This window comes from Oryza brachyantha, chromosome 1, assembly GCF_000231095.2.
Source record: "Oryza brachyantha chromosome 1, ObraRS2, whole genome shotgun sequence".
Lineage (NCBI taxonomy): Eukaryota > Viridiplantae > Streptophyta > Magnoliopsida > Poales > Poaceae > Oryza > Oryza brachyantha.
The window spans coordinates 23,773,026-23,793,889 of record NC_023163.2 but is presented as its reverse complement, the minus strand read 5'-3'; the positions used below and the strand labels follow the sequence as shown (position 1 = coordinate 23,793,889).

Here is a 20,864-nt window from a genome sequence, read left to right as displayed (position 1 = left end):
ATATGGATAAAATTAGACATGACATCTATATCTATTACTCCATATAAAATTTGCTCCCAAGTGAACGGGTCCTCTTGATACCAATGGTATTTGGTTCCTATTATAGGAAAGTACCCACCTCCTTATTTAAAGAGACAATATTGTAAACACATGTTTAGTCGTATATCTTATTTAAATATTTATTCAAATATATAAATAAAAATATATTTAATAATAAATATAATCATAATAGACTAAATAATACTACTTTCTGAGTTTTTTTAAAAAATATCAATTGCGTAAAAAAACAATGATACTATCTATTTTAAAATATAGATTGAATACCTATCGCTAAAATGTAGCATTGCTTGGATTGATTGCCTATTCGTTAACCGCTAGCGCTTGTTTTAGGACGACCACTTGGATATACTGTTGTAGATAGTACTGTTCAGGTATGAAGACAAAAGACAACCTCCAACTTGTTAAAAAACAGCTAGTTGCCGCTTGTTGGTTGTGGACGAGGGGTGCACTGGCTTTACGGTTTACAGAATCTGACAAGCCTTTTGTCATCCGTAAGAAATCTAAATGAGTAAGACGTGCGAACGAAGTGTACAATTTCGTCTTGTGAAGATACGATTTGGGCTCAAAACCAGAGGGGGTGTTTAGCTAAGGAAACGAAAATTTTTGGGTGTCACATTAGACGTTTTGATCGGATATCAGAAGAGGTTTTTAGACACGAATGAAAAAACGAATTTCACGGCTCATGTAAAAACCACGAAACCAATCTTTTGAGCCTAATTAATCTGTCATTAGCGGATGTTGTTTATTGTAGCACTTATGGCTAATCATAGACTAATTAGGCTCAAAAGATTCGTCTCACGATTTCTCACATAACTGCGTAATTAATTTTTCGTTTTATATATGTTTAATGCTCTATTTAGATATCTAAAAATTCGATGCGATGTTTTTGAAAGAAAATTTTTAGGAACTAAACGGGGCCTGAACGTACGAGACATTTGCCTCATTTTCACACAATCCAATCCATGCGTCTGTACTACTATACAGTCAAGTTCATCTACAGTGCAAACTCTTCAATCGAAAGTTCCACACTGGGTAAGATCAGCGAAAATATCTAAATACCGGAGATTAGAGTAACATTGTAGTATTTCGTTATCGTAAAGACCCTGTCAGAAACACAAAAAGCATCAAAATTTCATAGAGATCAGTTCAGGGGTTGTTGTTTGGCGTCATTTTTGAAACGAAAATTAATTTGGAATAAAACTTATATATATATATATATGCTATTAATGATATAAAAATAAGACTGAAAAATAAATTACGGTGAAAAAAATCCTAAAATCAACTCTAAATTTAAGGATAAAAATTAAAATTTTAACTTATAAACATAAGATAAACTACAAGATAAACATGTTCAATTTTTAATACTGCTACTGCTTTGAGAGTTGGAATAGGTGTCCGTATTTGAAATGGAGTATTAGGCACTGTCGGGAACTGGAGGTTGGGAGACATTTTAAATTTTTGTATATCCTTATTTTAAAGTGCTAAATGAAATGGTACGTATGGATGATAGATATATGGGGTATCATGTAGAAGACATAAACAACTATGGATATGGATAAGATAAGACGGATCTGAGATTTATCTCGATGTAAATGTAGGGTTCTCTTGTATAAAATATTGTCTTACATCTCCTGTTAGATAGTAGAGTTGTACTCAGAAAATACCAGGTAAAAACAAGAAAACCGAATGTGTATTTAGCTACGGTAACTACCTTAAATTATTTCTCGGTATTCGGCACTACTGATAAAAAACAGAACTACAGTATATTACTTTGTATTAGAAGATTTTGATTTTGTTGATACGCTCGATTATAATTTCGGTTTTAGTTGGCATCCCCAAATTAACATCGACAGTGTAATTTTCTAAAGAAACATATGTAATTTTCTTATAAATCTATTTTTTTAAATATAGTACAACGCAAACGCTCACAATGCACACCCTCCGAACACACGCACTTGTAAATTTATTTTGAAGTTCCTAATAGCTAATTCCTTCTTCCATTTCATAACACATCTTTCTAGCCGTAACTAGACTTTTATAAATAATAATAAATTTAAACACGTAGACCTAAACATTAATTACATTAATTTACAAATAAATCTCGGTGAAAAAATATGTATAAATTAAAGGGTGTATCTACCTAATCAAAGCTCTTGTTATTCCCGTGCCGTCTCTGACGAGTCCCCCCACGCGCCAAACGAAGTCATTTCCCGGGCGTCAGACCTGACGTCAGACGTCGTTCGGCCACGTGGCACACAGTGCACCTGACACGGCGAGAAGACGAGAGAAACATCCAAATGAACCCCCGGAACAGCATGAATTCCCAACTGTTTTCAGAACAACCGATGGCCCCACCCCCACGCAGCGGTCGAATCCTGGCCGTCCATCCAGCCGGCGCAGCCGGAGAAGAACCCTCATCCGAGCCGTCCGTTGTGCGGGCCCCACAGAAGAAGGTGGGGGGACGCGTGACGCCAGCTGGCATAGGAGGAGGGGGGGGGGGGCAAGCGCGACCTCAGGCGCAACCTTATCCTCTTTGCCAGACGAGTCCTCGCCGCCCATGGATCCGGTCCACCAAGGCCCGCGCACACCGACAGGTCGGGGCCCATCCGAGACAGTAGGCAGCGTCCACGAGAGCCGTCGCGCGCCGCGGAGCCCAGCCCCGGAGAATATACGGGCGGTGTCCGGAAACCTCTCGCCTCCAGTCGCATTTCCCATTTCGATTCGAGGGCTCGAAAACCCACCACCTCTCTCTCTATCTGGCTCGCCTTCGTCTCGCCGGCCGTCTCTCTCAGATCAGATCAAAGCGGACACCAACTCCTCCTCCCCTAGGGTAGGGTTTGGTAAAATCCTCCATTTCGTCCTCGGATCGAACGGGGGTGCTAGGGGGGCTCCGATCGAGAGGGAAGGGTTTGCGGTGGTTTGTTTCAGCCATGATGTCGCGGTCGTACACCAACCTTCTCGATCTCGCGGAGGGCAACTTCGCGGCGCTGGGCCCGGGAGCCGGCGGAGGCGGCGGGGGAAGGCGGCGGTCGGGGTCGTTCGGGCTGAAGCGGATGTCGCGGGTGATGACGGTGCCCGGGACGCTGTCAGAGCTGGACGGGGAGGAGGACTCGGAGCCCGCGGCGACGAACAGCATCGCCTCCGACGTGCCCTCGTCGGTGGCGGGAGATCGAGTCATAGTGGTATCCAACCAGCTGCCCATCGTCGCACGCCGCCGTCCCGACGGCCGGGGGTGGTCCTTCTCCTGGGACGATGACTCGCTGCTCCTCCAGCTCCGGGATGGCATCCCCGATGAGATGGAGGTGCTCTTCGTCGGTTCCCTCCGCGCCGACGTGCCCGTCGCCGAACAGGATGAAGTCTCTCAGGCGCTACTGGATCGCTTCCGCTGTGCCCCGGTATTCCTACCCGACCTCCTCAGCGAACGCTTTTACCACCGGTTCTGCAAGCGCCATCTATGGCCTCTGTTCCACTACATGCTCCCCTTCTCTTCCTCCGCGTCCCCGAGCTCCTCCTCCTCCGCATCCTCGTTCGGCAGTGGCCGCTTCGACCGCGGCGCGTGGGAGGCCTACGTGCTCGCGAACAAGTTTTTCTTTGAGAAAGTCGTGGAGATCATCAACCCAGAGGATGACTACGTATGGGTTCATGACTACCATCTCATGGCGCTACCCACCTTCCTTCGTCGACGCTTCAACCGCCTGCGCATCGGTTTCTTCCTCCACAGCCCATTCCCCTCGTCGGAGATCTACCGGACCCTCCCTGTTCGCGAGGAGATCTTAAAGGCGCTGCTCAATTGTGACCTTATTGGATTCCACACTTTCGACTACGCCAGACATTTCCTCTCTTGCTGTAGTAGGATGCTGGGAATCGAATACCAGTCGAAGCGTGGATACATTGGGCTGGATTACTTTGGGCGGACTGTTGGGATCAAAATCATGCCGGTGGGAGTTCATATGGGTCAACTGCAGACGGTTCTGAGCTTGCCCGACAGGGAGTGGAGGGTCTCTGAGCTGCAGCAGCAGTTTGAGGGGAAGACTGTGTTGCTCGGTGTGGATGATATGGATATCTTCAAGGGGATCAACTTGAAGCTTCTTGCGTTTGAGAATTTGTTGAGGACACATCCCAAGTGGCAGGGGCGGGCAGTGTTGGTGCAAATTGCTAATCCAGCCCGTGGAAAGGGTAAGGATCTGGAAGCCATCCAGGCAGAGATTCATGAGAGCTGCAAGAGGATTAATGGAGAGTTTGGCCAGTCAGGATACAACCCTGTTGTCTTCATTGACCGTGATGTGTCAAGTGTAGAGAAGATTGCTTACTACACAATAGCAGAATGTGTGGTGGTGACTGCAGTGAGGGATGGGATGAACTTGACGCCATATGAATATATTGTCTGTAGGCAGGGGTCTGATTCCACACCAGAAGTGAATGGACTGAAGAAGAGCATGCTGGTGGTATCAGAATTCATTGGGTGCTCACCATCTCTGAGTGGTGCTATTCGGGTTAACCCATGGAATATAGAGGCAACCGCAGAGGCACTGAATGAGGCCATATCAATGTCAGAGCAGGAAAAACACCTAAGGCATGAGAAGCATTACCGTTATGTCAGCACCCATGATGTTGCTTATTGGTCAAAAAGTTTCATTCAAGATTTAGAGAGGGCTTGCAAGGACCACTTCAGGAGGACATGTTGGGGCATCGGATTGGGGTTTGGTTTCAGGGTGGTGGCTTTAGATCCTCATTTCACAAAGCTTAACATGGATTCAATTGTTATGGCTTATGAGCGGTCAAAGAGTAGAGCTATATTTCTTGATTACGATGGAACGCTGGTGCCACAGACTTCCATCAGCAGGACACCTAGCATCGAAGTTTTGAGGATTATCAATACCCTGTGCTCAGATAGTAGGAACAAAGTTTTTCTTGTCAGTGGGAGACGGAGGGACAAATTGGGAGAATGGTTTTCCTCATGTCCAGAATTGGGCATTGCCGCAGAGCATGGTTACTTCTTAAGGTATGACATTTTCTTCTCCTCATCTGAAAATGATGCGAACGAGAGTAGTTGTTTCTTACTAGCATGATGATGTGCAAGGATAAACAATGCAATTTATGGTCCGATCTTGAAAGTAATGCTGTTTATGCTAGTTTGATCATTAGTCACTACCATTCACTGAACTTAGTATACTTAGAAAGATTAAATTGCTTGGTTCTTGGAGGAACCGGTCAAACTGAAACAATCATGGAATTTTATTCCTTAAATTGAGAGAGCCGTAGAATACAAGAAAAGATGAGAATACACCCTTATTACTATGGACTCTATGAGAAGTGTGGTTGTACCTGGTATTTTTTTTATTCTGTTTGTTCAATATTGTCTTGGTAGTGTCCTCATCTTGGAATACCAAATCATTGTTCCAGCTCAACTTGAGGAGCTCAATGGGCATGAAAATTTTTAGTTGTCTCAGTAATACAGAACAATAAAATGTGCTGTCTTATCATGTGCAGGTGGACTAGAGATGAAGAGTGGCAAACATGTATCCAGGTCTCGGACTTCGGGTGGATGGAAATGGCCAAGCCAGTGATGAATTTGTACACAGAAGCAACTGATGGATCTTACATTGATCCCAAGGAAAGCGCTTTGGTGTGGCATCACCAGGATGCTGACCCAGGATTTGGGTCCTCCCAGGCAAAGGAGTTACTTGATCATCTGGAAAGTGTACTAGCAAATGAGCCAGTTTCTGTCAAAAGTGGCCAGTTCATTGTTGAAGTCAAACCACAGGTTGGATCATCTTTTTTATTTTTCAAATGCTTTTCTCAAGGGTTTTTTTACCACCAAATATCTTTCTCCGAATAATTTTCCTGTTTCAGTGATAGTTTATCATCTCTACTTTAGAGCCTTGGTGGCACATTTTATGTTATATTTTCATTTGTCCATAAACTAAAGATGTTCGACTACTGTGTCTTCATTTCTGTCTCCGATAAGTTCTTCTGCATACCGAATATTTATGCCTTTTGTTTTTGTTATGTTCATGCTGCAGGGAGTAAGCAAGGGAGTAGTAGCTGAGAAGATACTCATCTCAATGAAGGAGAGAGGAAAGCAGGCCGATTTTGTATTGTGCATTGGTGATGACAGGTCGGATGAGGACATGTTTGAGAATATTGCTGGCACTATTAAAAAGGGTATGGTTGCTCCAAACACATCATTGTTTGCATGCACTGTGGGACAAAAACCAAGCAAGGCGAAATTTTACCTGGATGATACGTTCGATGTGGTCACCATGCTGAGCGCACTGGCAGATGCTACTGAAGCAGAACCGGAGGCCGAGCTAGCCGATGAGTTTGATGAACTGGCTGTGTCTGACGATTCAGTTGATATCTATGATGAACACACGTCCAGTGATGATAGACTGATCGGGGGATCCTAGTCAAGGTTGCTTACATCTGCAGATTATCATGATTGATTCAGCCGTATGTACCCACAGCTTGTGATCCTTAATTAACGCGTAACGCGTTATCAGGTGCATTCTTTTTTGAATTGAGGTCGTAGCAAATGTGAATGGTGAAGTTTGTGCTGGTTGTTGATGGCCTCCTTTTGGCTTTCGTTACTCCGATAACGTTGCTCCAGGCCTCCGTAGTTTGCGCTTTATTGTTGCTCTGTTCGGAAAAGGCTTATACTGAACCCGTGCTGTGCAACGCTTTTCTAAAAAGGACATACAAGATGAAATTCTACTGCCTCGATCCTCGCATGTAATGTGGGTATGCAGAAGTCCTGATGACACTGTTTGTGTAGGTCCATTCGTAGCACCAGAGTTCTGATGGCAGTGTTTGTGTACGTTTCAGCTTTTCAGATTAAAGTAATTTTAGAGTACTTAAGTTACTAGGAGGTATTTTTTTTAAGGTAAACTTGGTACCTTTTAGTATTTTAGATATTAAGAGGTATTAAATTTTACACTAAAAATTTTAGTACTTCTCCTCAAGAACTGTAAAATTTGTAAAATTGCTCTTCAGATTAGGCAAACTTACAGGATCACTTTAATTAACCTTTCAGACCATGTGAAAGCCATCTTAAAAGATCTTTCCTCAAAAAGCCTTGAAATTAGCTCCGATTTACCTACGAAATTAAACCTACAATGGCACAATCTGAGCACATGCCGTATATAGCACAAGGCATCAGGGTGCTTGTGCTGTAGGCTCGCATGCATGATGCATTTGTGGTTGTCAGAAAGCAGCTGAAGGACAAACATAGGGAAAAAAAAAAGGATTTACCGTAGTTGCACCATACGTAGAAAGCAGTGAGTCAAATATATATTATGGAGAGTGAAAAATATAGACTTTAACCAAACGTTAACCAAACTTGAACAGGGCATTGTAGCAAAACGATCAAAATCTGTAACATTAACCAAACTTGAAAAATGTCAGAAATCATGCAAAATAGTATCAGAAGTGTCATTGGACCAGAGGTGAATGTATGGCGCTATGATACATTACGGTACACGATGGAAAATGTATGGTACATTGCGAAATAGATGTTAGTCAACATTTCTCACTGAGGAAGGCACCAATGTCAATGTTCCTGAATTAATAGTTTTTCATCTACAAAAAGAGAAAAAATGCTGTCAGGTTTTCTCCGTTGAGGTGAGATGTCCAAGTTTTTCTGTTATCTGCTCAACGTTCTTTTTGCCCCACCAAAAATGTTGTCGATCGCCTGATTTCATCACATCCACTTTATTTCCTCCATCCCGCCGTTCTGATTGGGCCTCCTGATGTGCATCTGATGACCCAGGCTGCTCGGTAAGAAACTGCTGCCAAAAGCCATCGTTTGCACCAGGTGTGACAGCAGGAGGGCCCTCAGCAGGTTGATCTCTTGATGGGCCAGTTTCTGTAACAGCAGGCTCTGAATTAACATCTATTTCAGAAACCTTTGCTCTCGTATCTACACGAGAATGCATTTGAGGAAGAGGACTTTCTGCACAGCTGGTGGACTCTGCTACATCATGAGAGGAGTGCGAATCTACTGCACCAGCTGAAGTACGCATCTTTGTTGGAGGTGATGACACACGAGGATCACTTTCACCAGGTGAATGGATCTCTGTGAGAACGACTGTCGAAGAAGGGCCTGCAGCAGCACCATCATCATATGAAATATCATTACCAAATTCTTCACTCGCTTCTCGAAGGAAATTCTCTAATGAATTCAAGGATGATTCCATCTTGTCAAATGATTCTCTGTAAAATGCCTGAGCAGGTGAGTTGGTCAAGTCACAAGGCATGATCGGATTCTCCTGAGTATTTGCATCCTCATGGAAGGATATAGGTATTGGCAGTCTCCTCTTCTTCCTGTGATTATCTTGTTGCTGCACAAAGCTAGAAAGAAATCCTGGGGCCTTTACAATCTCTCTGACGTAAGATATCAGATTCCTTTGCTGATCTTCAACAACAAATAGCTTCTCTTCCAAAGTCTGCATCCGTTTCTCCATATTGAGTTTCTTCAATGTATTCTGTTGAAGTTCTGAGGACAGTGCCGCATTATCGCACTTGAGCCTCTCGATTTCGTCCTCATAGTCCCTCCTTTCATTCTCTGTTAATGGTCCAACGCCCTGGGTGTGTGATGAATGGCTGAATATAGGTTTGCGCCTATGTATATTTTTCAACCGGTGCCGCTGTCCTCTTATGAAATCCTCATTTGCAAATTCCCATTGCTCTGGATCTACTTTCCTAAAACCCTAAATGAGAACAGAAGGGGATCCTCATTAATATAGCATCACTCAAGCACCAGAAGGGAAAAAAATCATGACACGATCCAGGCTCAAGAAATTCATGCACTGCCACCAAAAGGAATGAACTGTACCAGATAACTTCAATTTTAAAACCAGTTTGGAGATTTGACATGCACATTTATTTCAACCTCACTCACCATTACCGAACATTTTAATGCCAACTATTTGCACAATTCAACCGGATCCAGAAGACAATAAACATTGCTGTAAGCTAGTTGATTTTTCTTGCTAGAACAAGAGTTGACCTTGGTTCAAGTGCTGTGTCTTAGGTTTCATAATGAGCACAATTTGACATAGTAGAGATCAACAAAATACCGTAAACTATTATGGACCGTGACCAATAAATCCTAAACCTAAATAGCAGTTGTTATTGCAAAGGACTCGCCCAATTCTAACAAATCCGCGTTCCTACTGACAAGTGAGAGCACCGCGCATTAAAACCAAGCCCCAATTCAGCATCAGCGGCATACAGAAAGTCGCATGAGGAAGGTTATAAGACGATCGCCCTTACATAGGTGTTGAGCTGCCGCACGAAGCTGGAGAAGTTGTTGTGCTTGAAGTACTTGGGGAGCAGATCCCGGCAGAACTCGGGCTGGTTGGCGACGACGAAGCTCGTGCCGGCGGACGTCCATGCCACCACCGCGTCCGTCGACGGGTCGTCCACCATCTCGTACGTCTTGCTCAGGAACGGCGGCAGCGACCCGCCCCCGCCGGCCCCCTCCATCATCACCGACAGCTCCTCCTCCTCCTCCCCGGGCGGCGGCGCCGGATCAGGCCCAGCGCATGGCCGGCCGGTGATCCGGGTGCTAGGGTTGGGGGCTTCCCCCCGGGGGGCGGCTCGGCCGTGGGGTTTGGTTGGCTGGTTGGTTGGGAGGAAAAAAATCCGTCTCGGATTGGCGGAATTTTCCAGAAGGCGAGAAGATTACGAGACCAGCACGGGTTGGCTGCGTGTAGACGAGGCGAAGCGCCGTGTGGGAGAGGATGGTACTGGAGGGCAACTGGCGGGAGGAGCTCTCCGCTCAGCTGCTCAGGTGGGGTCGCGACGGGCGAGCGACCGGACGACGTCCGGTGCGGCGCGCGCGGTTTGGTTGGGTGATTGGGGTGTGTGTTGGGTTAGGTAAGCAGTGACGCGTTCTCAAGAATCCCATCGCACGGAGTCTATAGAGGCGAGTCAGGCGACGACCTGGGCACTCGGGATCTCGTCTCACCCGGCCGCTTATTCAATGCTCATGCTCCTACGACAAATTTTTACGCTCAGTTAGTACATAATTAATCATAAGTGTTATAATAACTCAAATATATTAATGATGAATTAATTAGACTTAAAAGATTTATTCCGCAGTTTCTACATAAGCTATAAAATTCGTTTTTTTCATTCATGTCTGAAAACCACTTTCAACGTCTGATGAAAACCACTTTCAACGTCTGATCAAACGTCGTCCGAGATAACGCTTAAAAATTAAAAATTTTCTTTCACTAGCTAAACAAGACTTTACTCATTGAACACATGATTCGTACTGTGTGCGTGCTTTTCGCAGTATGGAAGACAAACACTGGAATTGACAGATCTACACCTGGTATTAGGAAAGGTGTTCAGGTAGAAACACCTGATGCCCACTGCAAAAAAATGATAAAAAGAGAACACTTTGACCACCAAATAGTGACACATAAAGCTCATCTCACCAGGTCAAAATTGCACTACTCAATTGAATATGGAAATATTAGATTGCTTCAAATCGTACAGTAAGTACATGATATGCAATCAGGAAGAACTATGGCGAAGAAAGACCAAACATTCGGAATAAGTAAATTACAAAAATAAAAATAAAAATGTACACTCCGTTCCCCATACAGACAGATGCATCAGATCCCTAAGATTGGATAAAATCCTGTGGGGAGGAATTTACGTGGGGTTGTTGTATCCATCTGAATCTCCACGGCAATTCTCTACTTATCAGTCTTTTGTATTCTTTTATCCGCGATAGGCAGTGGAACAGGTTTTTGAGCCTCGTGGGGATGTCCTGGTCCCTTGTACACCTTGAGGTGGGTAAACAGTCTTCTTCCCAGCTGCATAGAGCATGCCACATGGTTGGCCAGATGACATGAGTCAGCGTGTCACCAACACTTAACATGAGAAGTAGAAACAGTAAAAGGCTTTAGAAAAGTTTTTGGAGAATACATCCAGTACTATGTTAGCTGATGCCATCCATCTCAGCAATTCAACTAAAGCAAATATTTTTCATGGATTGGGTAAATAACATTATACACAAGTACAAGGAGCAGAACAAGGATACCCATCTCTGATACGCACTAGAAATTGACCAAAATAAGGATAAAAGCATATGTATACCAAGTTAGGGCTTAGATCGACTTAAGGTCAAAAACACTTGACAAAACCAACTATTATTGAGTCCTAAGAGATGATGTCTTACCCTGCCTTTGGGAAGCATGCCACGTACTGCATGTTCAATAATTCTCTCCGGTATCCTTTTCTGAAGCTGATCAAAAGTTTCTTCTTTCATTCCACCAGGCCGTCCAGAGTGCCTCCTGTAGAGCTTCTGTGTCCGCTTTTTACCAGAAACAGCAACCTTCTCTGCATTTACCTATGTGAACATAGAGTTAAGCATGGTAGCTCAGGAACTTACAATAGTATTTGCATAGCAATTGCTCTTCAGAGATGCATCAGTATAAAAAACACACAGTAACATACATAGATATGCATGAAATTGGCTTCAAGATGCCTTCAGGTGGATCTCCCCTTCCAGGTACCTCATAGTGCATATTACTACAGTGGGGTCCTATTGTGTCCACTACTATAATTTATAAATGAATTTGAAGAAACATACATACCACAACAACAAAAGCCCCCATGTCCACACTGGGGGTGTATGTGGCCTCATTCTTTCCTCTGATATGTACTGCAATGGTGGATGCGAGCCTACCTAGGATCTTGTCAGTTGCATCAACAACGTACCATGTCTTCTCAGTAGTTACATGATCTGCAGCCTTAGGGTACCATGTTGTGTTCCATATGTCCTGCAATATAAATTTCTTGGCCTGATCACTATGCAGAACAGGATACACAGAAAAGAAAGAATGAACAGGCCACGGTCCTAATGCAACAGTAGAGCAGAAGAACAGTATCCATACCGAGTTTGCACTTCACGTGCCTAAACATCGACAGAGATGAAAAATATGGAAGGCATGTAGAGGCAAACATTATTGAGTTTTACAACATGATGTTAGTGACATATTTTGAACGGCAAATGTAATTTTCATGAAACCAGTGCCCTTTGTTCTTTGTTTTTTGGTGTGTGTGTATGTGTTGTGTGTGTGAGAGAGTGAGTTTTACATTAAAGGTTCTTTTCAAACTATTTTCGGCCCATTTTTATGGAATCCTCTTTAACAACGAATTTTTAGATAATGGATAACCTAGCTGCTGCGTCAAAGATGCACATAGCCCATTTAAGATAAATTACGAATAGCTAGCTTTAAAGATGATGCTCTATACCATATAGTAGCATGCAAATACTGCATTTTTGCTAACATTATCAATGTAAAGAAAGGATTTGACCAGATAGACCAAGATGGAGCTTACTAATTTATAAAAGAATGGAGAGAACAACGCCTAAGAACTATTCTTGAAGCTTTCCTGTATAAGTGGCAGTCCTAATTCCTAAACCATGGTAAATTTCCCTTCACTGACTCTACACTTCCAAGGAAATGTAGCATTACTATTCATTTTCTGAACTGGAAGTCACTGAGAAAGAGGCCAGGGTTCGTACAGGGCCGCAGAGCTCATCGCCTTCGAACATGAATCGCTGCTCGCGGGGGACGAGCGCGGAGAGCGGCTGCCTCTTCTGCTTCTCGCTCTGCTCGCACCGCACCGACAGGCCTCCCGCGGCGGCGCGGCGGGGCGCGGGCCTCGCCGCTCGTCGCTGGCGGGGGAGCGCCCTGTTGCCGGCGAAGGCGGAGGAGGGGAACGCGGAGGCTGCTATGGCCGTAGCCATTGCGACGGCGGCGCGACGGGGAAAAACGCTGCGGCGGTGGAGTCTGGCTGGCTCAGTCCTCAGTGGGACGCCACTGCCATTTCGTTCCGGGAAGGCGAGGTGGAGTGGATAAGAAGGGGATAGATAGATAGGGGGAGGGAACCAGAATAGGGGAGAAAAGGAAGAAATGGGCCTTTCTCTTATGTGGGCTGAACAGCCAGCGTTTGCATCAAAACACCAGGGAATAAGTTTACTTGCTGTCCTTCAACTTTATGTCAAGTATGCGAAACATCCCTAAACGTCAATACTAGAAATTTTAGCCTCTAAAGTGTTCAAAACCTTACAGATTAGTTCCAAAGGAAGTACAGGGTGGTTTTGCTGATGTGACATCCTAGTCAGCAAGGAGAAAATAAAAAATGTGGGACCCAAGTGTAAGTCACATCTCTTTTTATTTTTTCCCTATTTCCTTCTCTCTTTTTTCATTTCTCTTCTTCTTTTCTTTCCTTTTATGACCTCCCTCCAGCGACAGTTGGTTGTCTGGGCTAGGGCGGTGACGCCGATGGTGTTGGCCGGACAGGGTGACAAAGGCGTTGGCGTTGGTCAGGCAAGGCATGCCCTAACCTCATCTTCTCCTATAGTCTCATCCCTTCCCCCTCTCTCGCTCTCACAAAGGCGAAGCAAAACTCCATTTAGAGGAGAGGAGAGGAGATCCAAGGCAAGGATGGGACGGAAGAGGAAGGAGTTGCTATCGTTGGCACCGTGGAGGACGAGGGAGGCAGCAGATAAGGGTGAAAGCGAGCCTAGCCGAGCCAAGCAGGCTCAGCTCGGCTCGTGAAAGCTTGGTCAAAGATAGGCTCGGCTTGGTTTGGCTTGATAAAGAAAACGAGCAAAAAAAAGCACCCTGGCTTGGCTTGTTTCAAAGCTCGAGTTGGCTTGGGCAGGGATGCCGGTGGCACAGGGGCGTCAAGATCGAGCGACACTCGAGAGGGAGGCCGAAGCCGGCGTAGCCACACAAGGAGGGAGGTGGTGCCGCGGTGGCCGACAACTTCTCTCGCCGCCCAATCGTACTCGCTGTCTCGGTCTCAGTATGAGGGCAGCATAGCCATGTGAGAAGCCAGAAAGAGGAGGAGCGTTTCTGTTATGCGAGCGTATAATAGGTTAGTGTTTTTCTATTTCTCATGGGCCAGACAACTTCTTAATGGCCAAGGCAGTTTTTCCACAGCTCAACAAGCCTACCGAGCGGCTTGCAAGCAGCTTGGGCTCGCTTGATTTGCAAATGAGCTATGGAGCTAGCTTGGGCTTGGCTCGTTTAGTTTTCGAGCCGAGCCGAGCATCGTGAGCTCGAGCCAAGCCCGAGCTGAGCTCACGTGCCCAAGTTTTTTGTCCACCCCTAGCGACGGACGACGATGACGAGGTAGCCAGGCTGTCCCGCGAGGGCAAGGTCCTCATCACCAGCCCGATGATGATGCCGACCGCGCTCCAGTCACCAACCCGACGATGACGCCGACCGTGCCCATTCCGCCGCCCGACGACGACGTCGACCACGCCACACGACGACGCCGACCATGCCCATCCCACCGGCCCCCGCCCAATGCCCACTACCCGCCGTCCACCCCCCCTCCCCCTCCCCCAACCCTCGTCGCTGCCCGCCCACCGCCACTGGCCGCCCTAGCCCCAGGACAGGAGAGAAGCAGAGAAAAGAGAAAGAAGAGAAAGGAGAAGAAGGAAGAGAAGGGAAGAGAAATAAAAAAACTCAACATGTGGGACCCACCGGATGTCACATCAAGAAAACATATCAAATACTAAGTCAATATTGCCGATGGATCTTTTTAGATAGATTATACGAGTCTAGGTGTACATATTTTTAGTATTTCGGTTAATGGAAAATAAAACCAGACTCGCCTTTTAAGTGCAGGTACTTTGAGTTCAGGTACTTTGGTGGACTTTCTCCAAACACCAGGATAAAATCAACCGCTCGTCGTTTTTTCGGAGAAACATGTCTGTTACTGTGATTACAGGGTAACAGTACCGGCTAGAGAAAAATGCGTGCAAATTCAGTTTTTTTAACTCTCCAACCACACACACAGCACTACAGGTGACCAAAATTAGGCTCCAGATTTCTGACGACGAGTACCAGGGTGATTGTTCATATATTTTATGAAAAAATACGTATTTATAAATAAAAAACAATTTATAAATAACAATTTTATATATTTATTCTTAGCGGTCTTAAAGCCATGGCTGAAAATAACCTTCAGTGCAAAAACTTCAGAATCAACTTTAAATTTAAATTTATGGTTAAAAGTTTAAATTTCAGCTCATAAGCATAAGCGCATAAGCGAAAGACTAAGACGTCTTTCCTGGGGGTGCAAAGGACAGCAGATGAGACCGTTCTCATTGATCGCCAGCAACAGGTGCATCACAAATTCACATGTTACACATTCATATATATATAGCAAAAGTAAAGGGTGACATTGCTCCTTCGCACCAAATAAAAGAGAACTTTACAGGTACCATCAAGATACGGATTGGTTGCCTCTTAATGTCTATCTGGTGCAAATCCTTGTACAGAGAGACCGTGACGATTTTGACTAACAATGAAAGAATAATTTACAACAAAACTGTGGACCAGGTGTGCGGCAGATTATAACCATATAAATCAACGGTGGTTAGTTGATTGTCAGCAGATGAACCAGAAATGGCATTTACGTGGTAGAAGACTCTGAAATGGTCTGTGTAAGAAGAGGTTTTACTTTTCTTGTGTGACCCAAACTGTTCACAAGATCCCTCCGAGTGCACACAGGGAACATATTGATTCCTGGCATGTTTAGACGCCACAAGACATACGGAAAACTGAGTTGGTCTCGAGATGTGAATCGAACAACTTCATTGAACCAAGCACACATGAAGTGGTTCGTCACTGGGGCCAGCTCCCTCACAATGACTGAAGCTTCAGCTAAAGCTGAAAAATAGAACAGATATATTATCATATCAACCGTGCTTCACATATCCGCTATGGAACTTACAGAAAAGGTTCCATATATGCAGGGTAAGTAGGCAACACTACTTCCCATTCTTCATAATTAAACACTAACCTTTTAACCCATGTAATCTTTTTGCATCTGGCATCCCATCTTTACGATACTGAGTTAACTGAACCTCAACTTCTTCTGGAGTAGCCTTGTGCTTTTGAACAATAGCTTTACCCTCGTCGTAGATGTTACTCCGTGCTCCATGTTCAGAAATAGCAAAGGTAGAATTTGTTCTCCAAAGAAGTGCTTCAAGCACTCCTATTGGATCCCTTCGGAATTGGTATTTAGAGTCCACCCATATAGAGTATCTTGCTTCTGGGAAAAGGCGATGACTCAACATCTGCCAAAGAGGAAATGCTATGCATTTTACTATCAGAAATGCACTTTACTATCCTTCAAAAGAAAAAAACTTGACAAGCATAAAACTCATGGCAATAGTAGCAAATTTACGTTCCTGGCCATGTTTCTCTATCAAGAGCCACAATGGCAAAAGTAACACAAGCATCGAAGGCATATTTTAGAAGCCCATGTTTTACCTTTGGTATCTTTCCATTTAACCGCTGATCAACAAAGGGGAGGCTCCTGACAACAATGATGCGCCACCTTCCTCTCATTCCGTTGCCATCGACTACTCTTCCTTCAGATTCCTGAGTTGATAGTGTGACCTCATCCCAGAGAGCAACATAACAGACCTGCTTAACCACAAGACCATTCAAATCAACAAAGAAAAAAAATCTTCAAATGTGATAATTTACAAAGAGTTTGCACTTCAGAAAATCTTGCATGACCTGGTACCTTTCCAATTGAAGAATTGACCATTCCAATAGGCTGATATAGATCATCCCCACCACCAAATGCACAGGTAGATACAACAACTTTACAAGATCTCATATATCTCATGTCAATGTCAGAAATTTTGAAACCACCATTGTCACTGTAGAAACCACAGTGCACATTAATAGTTTCATTCACCTGGAGAAGTAGTGGAAACAAAGTAAATAGATTTACAGAGAGATTAATAGTTTCATTCACCTGGAGAAGTAGTGGAAACAAAGTAAATAGATTTACAGAGAGAAGCTTTTAATAGCAATGTAGTGCATGTTCACCTTGAAGCTCTCCTCTCTGTCAGGAAGTGTCTGAAATCCTGTAAACAGATTGAACCTGGTAGCTTCAGCATGTTGCAGCAAATATGTTGAGTTTGCGTCAGAGTGGTATGTATCATAGTCATTGTCATCAGATTTGTATATAATCCTCTTGACCACAGAATTAAGTCTTGTGCCTTCAGGAAATACCAAATTTTCTATACCTTTGGGACTAAGGAACTTCAAGCAAGCTGCCAACATCATACAGACAAAATATAACCAAGTCATTGCTTAATGTTTAAATGTATTGCGAAATTAGAATGATGTGTATGCTAAACCAAGAGAAGCTTTGATGAACAAAAAGAACAAGGTACTAATGCCAGATGGTAGACTTGTTTGGAATGCTATTGCTCTCTGATCTGTTATGAATACTTCCCTTTGGACATGCGATTTCACTTGACTAGTGAAGTTCCAGACGGTTGGTGTGCAGGAAGTAAGAAAGATCTCATGCTCTCTGAATGTGCAAGATCTAAAAGGAGTACAAATGTCAACTAACACGATATGTATAATGAATTGTGCAAACAGTAGCCCAGACTACCAACGTAAGCTCAGCACATTATGCAATACAGCACCCACATTACCAATTTAACATCAAAGTCGAGTGCTACAGTGCAATCTATCATGTTGGGAACCTACAGGAATTTGGGAACAGCTACACGCAGATCGAAACAGAGAGGGGGGGACTCACGCTCCCGCAAGCCATGGACGAGTCGGGTGGTCGGGTCGAGCCGGCCGAGACTGGACTTGGATACTGGCGGGGATGGACCGGGGGAGGCGCGGAGACGCGAGGCCTCGAAGAGGAGGAGCGCGACGGCCGGGAGGAGCAGGAGGACGGGCCACCACCTCGCCACCAGCAGCACGGCCCGCTGCCCCACGCCACGCGCCGCCGCCTTCCGGCGGGAGGCTCGGGCCCGCCGGGGGGCCGCCGCCGGCAACCCCGCCGCGGCGTCGTCGTCGGACACTGTGATGGAGATGCTCCGGATCGTCGACGACGGCATCGGGGGAAGCGTTGGTGGGGGAGTGGTGGGTTGGCCATTTACTCTCTGGGCTCGAACTCGTGTTACGCTGGCCTGGGCCTCGCTTGTGGTGGTGGACATGTGCCTAAGCCCACATGGCTCCTCGTCTGCTGCCTGCTGGGCCTGACTTAGGCCCTAAACAATGCATAGCTAATAGGGGGGGAAAAAAATCTATTTTGCGTCTCTCAAGTCTCAACTATGACCCTAAAAGTCTCAATTTTTTATTCTTCAACGGTAAAACCAGATATATAGGTCAACTGCTACATCTATCTCTTTTTTACTTTTATCTTCTCTGGTTTGTATCACAATGATTTTATTTTTAAGTAATAATTGCATTGAAGTTTAGTATAATAAGGGCAAATGTATCAAGATTTGGAAAGTTAGGGGATAAATACGTTGGTGTTTAAAAAAGATAAAGGGCATTATAGTTTTCTAACTTTATATAGGCATATACGAAAAATGCGACTATAATGTTTTTTTGACAGATGAAGTAGTAAACCAGTTCATTTTACGTTCCCATTAGTTTAGACGAGGTATCATCCTACATATCATGTAGACCTAGCCAGGTTTGGCTATTAAAACGAGGTTTTGGCTATTAAAATGAGGTGAAAGAGATTAAAATGAGGTGAAAGAGTTAATTGTTTAGACGAGGTATCATCCTACGTGTCATGTGGACCTAATCTGGCTATTAAAATGAGGTGAAAGAGTTATTAAGATGAGGTGATAGCCAGGTATTAAAATGAGGTGACAGAGCTATTAAGATGAAGTGAGAGACTAGTCAATTTGGCTATTAAGGAGAAAAAATTAGCCGACTAGTCAATTTAGCTATTGAGAAGAAAAATTTAGCCATTCCAATTCCAATAGGTTACCAGCAGGTAGCCTAGATAGCTCTTATCAAAGAGTGTTTTTTACACGATAGCTAAAAATTTTAAGCTAGAGCCAGTCTCTTGGGGATGCTTTTATCAGAAAATTCATTCAGATCAAGAACCACTACCGTGTCCCCATGGTTTGACCGCTTACAGTCCCCAAAGCTTCCCACCTCTGCTCGAGTGCTCGACCACCATCAAACCGTGTGTCATCGTCGAGATGGTTCACTAGCCGGCGAATTCTAGAGATACATCAATGTGCATTTAGTTGATGGGCTCTGACCCCAGATTGTGGATGTGGGGTTATTCTATCCTCTTATGTTACCGTATTGTATAAATGATAATTACCACGAAAATATATGGTAATTAACGTCTCCCGGTTCGGCCGAAAAACTTAGAAAACTCTTAGCCGTTCTCGTTTCTTTTTACCGTTTTCGTTGTAATTACCGTTTCCCTTTCCGTGTGGTTCGGCCGAAAACTTTTGAAACGCTAGCCGGTCGGCCGATAATTACCGCTACCGTTTTCATTTCACCCCTATGTAATATGTACTTATCCTGTTATGCAAAAGACGTTTTATTACACATCTGCCCCGGGTTACGACGCCATCCCGTACACACGGTACACACGATACAAGGATCCACGTATGTTTTTCTACACTACGTTCACGTAGACGACTCGTGCGTTTCTGCCGGCGTACTTCCTCACGGTCACGGGAACGGCGCGTGGCGCTTCATCTCGTGCGGCACGACGTCCACGGCGAAGCCCTTGCGGTGGCAGAGCCAGTAGTCGGCCTGCCCCGGGCGCGCCCCTGCCGGCACCTGCACGTTGGCCCTCTCCGCCCGGAGATCCTTCGTGGAGTAGCCGTACCTGTTGTCGCGCTTGCGCACGAGGTCCGGGAGCACGGCCCCCGCGGGCTCGTCCTGCGGCGACACCATCAGCGCCGGCGCGCCGAGCGGGAGGCGGTCGCCGCGGTCCACCTGCCAGGTGCACCAGAACTTGCCGAACGTGCACGCCATCTGCTCCAGCTCCGCCTTCTCCAGCGTCTCCGGCACGTGCGGGCTCACCCACAGCCCCGCCTTGATCTCGTGCGCGTGCGAGTGCCACAGCCGCTGCTCCTCCGCCGGCAGCGAGTCGAAGATCTTCCGCGACACGATGTACTCGACACCTGCAAATTAACACAGATACACGCCATTAGTTCTAGGTGTGGTGACTGGTCAGATCGAGCATGCAGAGATGAGCGTACTGTACCGATGAGGCGGGCGTTCTTGTCGTCGGTGTCGTAAACGGCGCACTGGAGGACGTCCTGGTTGAGGCGGGAGACGAAGTGGTGGGTCTCCACCTGACGGTGCGGGTCGTGCGCGTACAGCGCGAAAGTGCACACGTGACGCTTGATCTGCTTCACCGGCCGCAGCGACTGCAGCATCGCCGCGCCCTTGTCCAGCACGAGCGACTCCACCGTCGTCGGCTTCCCCGGCGGCGCGGCGCTGCCGCCGCCGGTGCCAGAGGCCGGCGTAGGGAGAGGCTTATCGTCGCTGGACGCCATCCGATCGAACTCACTTGCTGGTAGTATTTTCGATGATTCCGTCGTCGCTCACTCCGGTGGCTTTTTGTAGGGCGGGACGCCGTCAATTTGGTACGCATGCTGCACGACACGTATGCCACGGTGGTCTCGACGTGTCAGACGGCATGCGGAGTAGCCGCGTAGGTGGCACTGGCAGCTGGGCGACGCAGGGGCAATGACAGGTGGTGGCGCACGCGGGCTACGACACTCGAACTACGACCCATCTCCATGAAAATTGTGCTTCACTACCAACGATGGAACTTCAGAATATTGTAATCGATCGATTTCAATGAAGTTTAATAATCTGCTGGGAAAATTCATGTGACATTAAAAAATCCTGAAATCTACACCGATACGCATTCAGGCCCCGTGCACTTTGGAAAAATATTCGGGAGAAGGTCACATCGATACGTATATTAAACGTATTTAAAGTATT

The 20,864-nt window shown here is 45.6% G+C and overlaps 5 protein-coding genes across 6 annotated transcripts; 1 reads left to right on the top strand and 4 right to left on the bottom strand.

Annotated features, from left to right (window-relative positions):
- Positions 1-2,760: 2,760 nt before the first annotated feature.
- On the top strand, positions 2,761-6,779 carry LOC102715896 (probable alpha,alpha-trehalose-phosphate synthase [UDP-forming] 7). The gene is made up of 3 exons (XM_006644644.2): positions 2,761-5,062; positions 5,551-5,824; positions 6,084-6,779. Exons 1-3 carry the CDS (start codon positions 2,991-2,993, stop codon positions 6,468-6,470), a joined length of 2,733 nt encoding a protein of 910 aa, XP_006644707.1. The 5' UTR covers positions 2,761-2,990; the 3' UTR covers positions 6,471-6,779.
- Positions 6,780-7,433: 654 nt separating this feature from the next.
- LOC102715622 (heat stress transcription factor A-4b) lies at positions 7,434-9,792 on the bottom strand. The gene is made up of 2 exons (XM_006644643.3): positions 9,334-9,792; positions 7,434-8,768 (listed from the first exon to the last, which is right to left on the bottom strand). Exons 1-2 carry the CDS (start codon positions 9,547-9,549, stop codon positions 7,662-7,664), a joined length of 1,323 nt encoding a protein of 440 aa, XP_006644706.1. The 5' UTR covers positions 9,550-9,792; the 3' UTR covers positions 7,434-7,661.
- Positions 9,793-10,515: 723 nt separating this feature from the next.
- LOC102712221 (50S ribosomal protein L13, chloroplastic) lies at positions 10,516-12,935 on the bottom strand. The gene is made up of 4 exons (XM_006646260.2): positions 12,608-12,935; positions 11,673-11,858; positions 11,255-11,425; positions 10,516-10,889 (listed from the first exon to the last, which is right to left on the bottom strand). The coding sequence occupies exons 1-4, from the start codon at positions 12,830-12,832 to the stop codon at positions 10,770-10,772; spliced, it is 702 nt and encodes a 233-aa protein (XP_006646323.2). The 5' UTR covers positions 12,833-12,935; the 3' UTR covers positions 10,516-10,769.
- Positions 12,936-15,185: 2,250 nt separating this feature from the next.
- Positions 15,186-17,988, bottom strand: LOC102715348 (probable hexosyltransferase MUCI70). 2 transcript variants are annotated; one of them, XM_006644642.2, is made up of 6 exons: positions 17,674-17,988; positions 16,950-17,176; positions 16,639-16,815; positions 16,380-16,535; positions 15,907-16,183; positions 15,186-15,773 (listed from the first exon to the last, which is right to left on the bottom strand). In XM_006644642.2, exons 1-6 carry the CDS (start codon positions 17,981-17,983, stop codon positions 15,517-15,519), a joined length of 1,404 nt encoding a protein of 467 aa, XP_006644705.2. In that variant the 5' UTR covers positions 17,984-17,988; the 3' UTR covers positions 15,186-15,516. The 2 variants fall into 2 exon arrangements, with proteins under 2 accessions (XP_006644705.2, XP_015692356.1); XM_015836870.2 differs by having other exon boundaries at positions 16,950-17,454; positions 17,674-17,729.
- Positions 17,989-19,483: 1,495 nt separating this feature from the next.
- LOC102715065 (oil body-associated protein 2A-like) lies at positions 19,484-20,447 on the bottom strand. Its single transcript, XM_006644641.1, has 2 exons — positions 20,116-20,447; positions 19,484-20,032 (listed from the first exon to the last, which is right to left on the bottom strand). Exons 1-2 carry the CDS (start codon positions 20,408-20,410, stop codon positions 19,575-19,577), a joined length of 753 nt encoding a protein of 250 aa, XP_006644704.1. The 5' UTR covers positions 20,411-20,447; the 3' UTR covers positions 19,484-19,574.
- Between the last annotated feature and the right edge of the window lie 417 nt (positions 20,448-20,864).

Coding starts and splice junctions, on each gene's coding strand:
- LOC102715896 (XM_006644644.2), top strand. CDS start 2,991: ATGATGTCGCGGTCGTACACCAACCTTCTCGATCTCGCGGAGGGCAAC. Junction 5,063..5,550: donor GAGCATGGTTACTTCTTAAG/GTATGACATTTT, acceptor TATCATGTGCAG/GTGGACTAGAGATGAAGAGT. Junction 5,825..6,083: donor TTGTTGAAGTCAAACCACAG/GTTGGATCATCT, acceptor TTCATGCTGCAG/GGAGTAAGCAAGGGAGTAGT.
- LOC102715622 (XM_006644643.3), bottom strand. CDS start 9,549: ATGATGGAGGGGGCCGGCGGGGGCGGGTCGCTGCCGCCGTTCCTGAGC. Junction 8,769..9,333: donor TGCGGCAGCTCAACACCTAT/GTAAGGGCGATC, acceptor GTTCTCATTTAG/GGTTTTAGGAAAGTAGATCC.
- LOC102712221 (XM_006646260.2), bottom strand. CDS start 12,832: ATGGCTACGGCCATAGCAGCCTCCGCGTTCCCCTCCTCCGCCTTCGCC. Junction 11,859..12,607: donor GCGATGAGCTCTGCGGCCCT/GTACGAACCCTG, acceptor TTTATATTGCAG/GACATATGGAACACAACATG. Junction 11,426..11,672: donor TGGGGGCTTTTGTTGTTGTG/GTATGTATGTTT, acceptor ATGTTCACATAG/GTAAATGCAGAGAAGGTTGC.
- LOC102715348 (XM_006644642.2), bottom strand. CDS start 17,983: ATGCCGTCGTCGACGATCCGGAGCATCTCCATCACAGTGTCCGACGAC. Junction 17,177..17,673: donor CGTCCATGGCTTGCGGGAGC/GTGAGTCCCCCC, acceptor TGATGTTGGCAG/CTTGCTTGAAGTTCCTTAGT. Junction 16,536..16,638: donor TCAATTCTTCAATTGGAAAG/GTACCAGGTCAT, acceptor GTGGTTAAGCAG/GTCTGTTATGTTGCTCTCTG.
- LOC102715065 (XM_006644641.1), bottom strand. CDS start 20,410: ATGGCGTCCAGCGACGATAAGCCTCTCCCTACGCCGGCCTCTGGCACC. Junction 20,033..20,115: donor CAAGAACGCCCGCCTCATCG/GTACAGTACGCT, acceptor GTTAATTTGCAG/GTGTCGAGTACATCGTGTCG.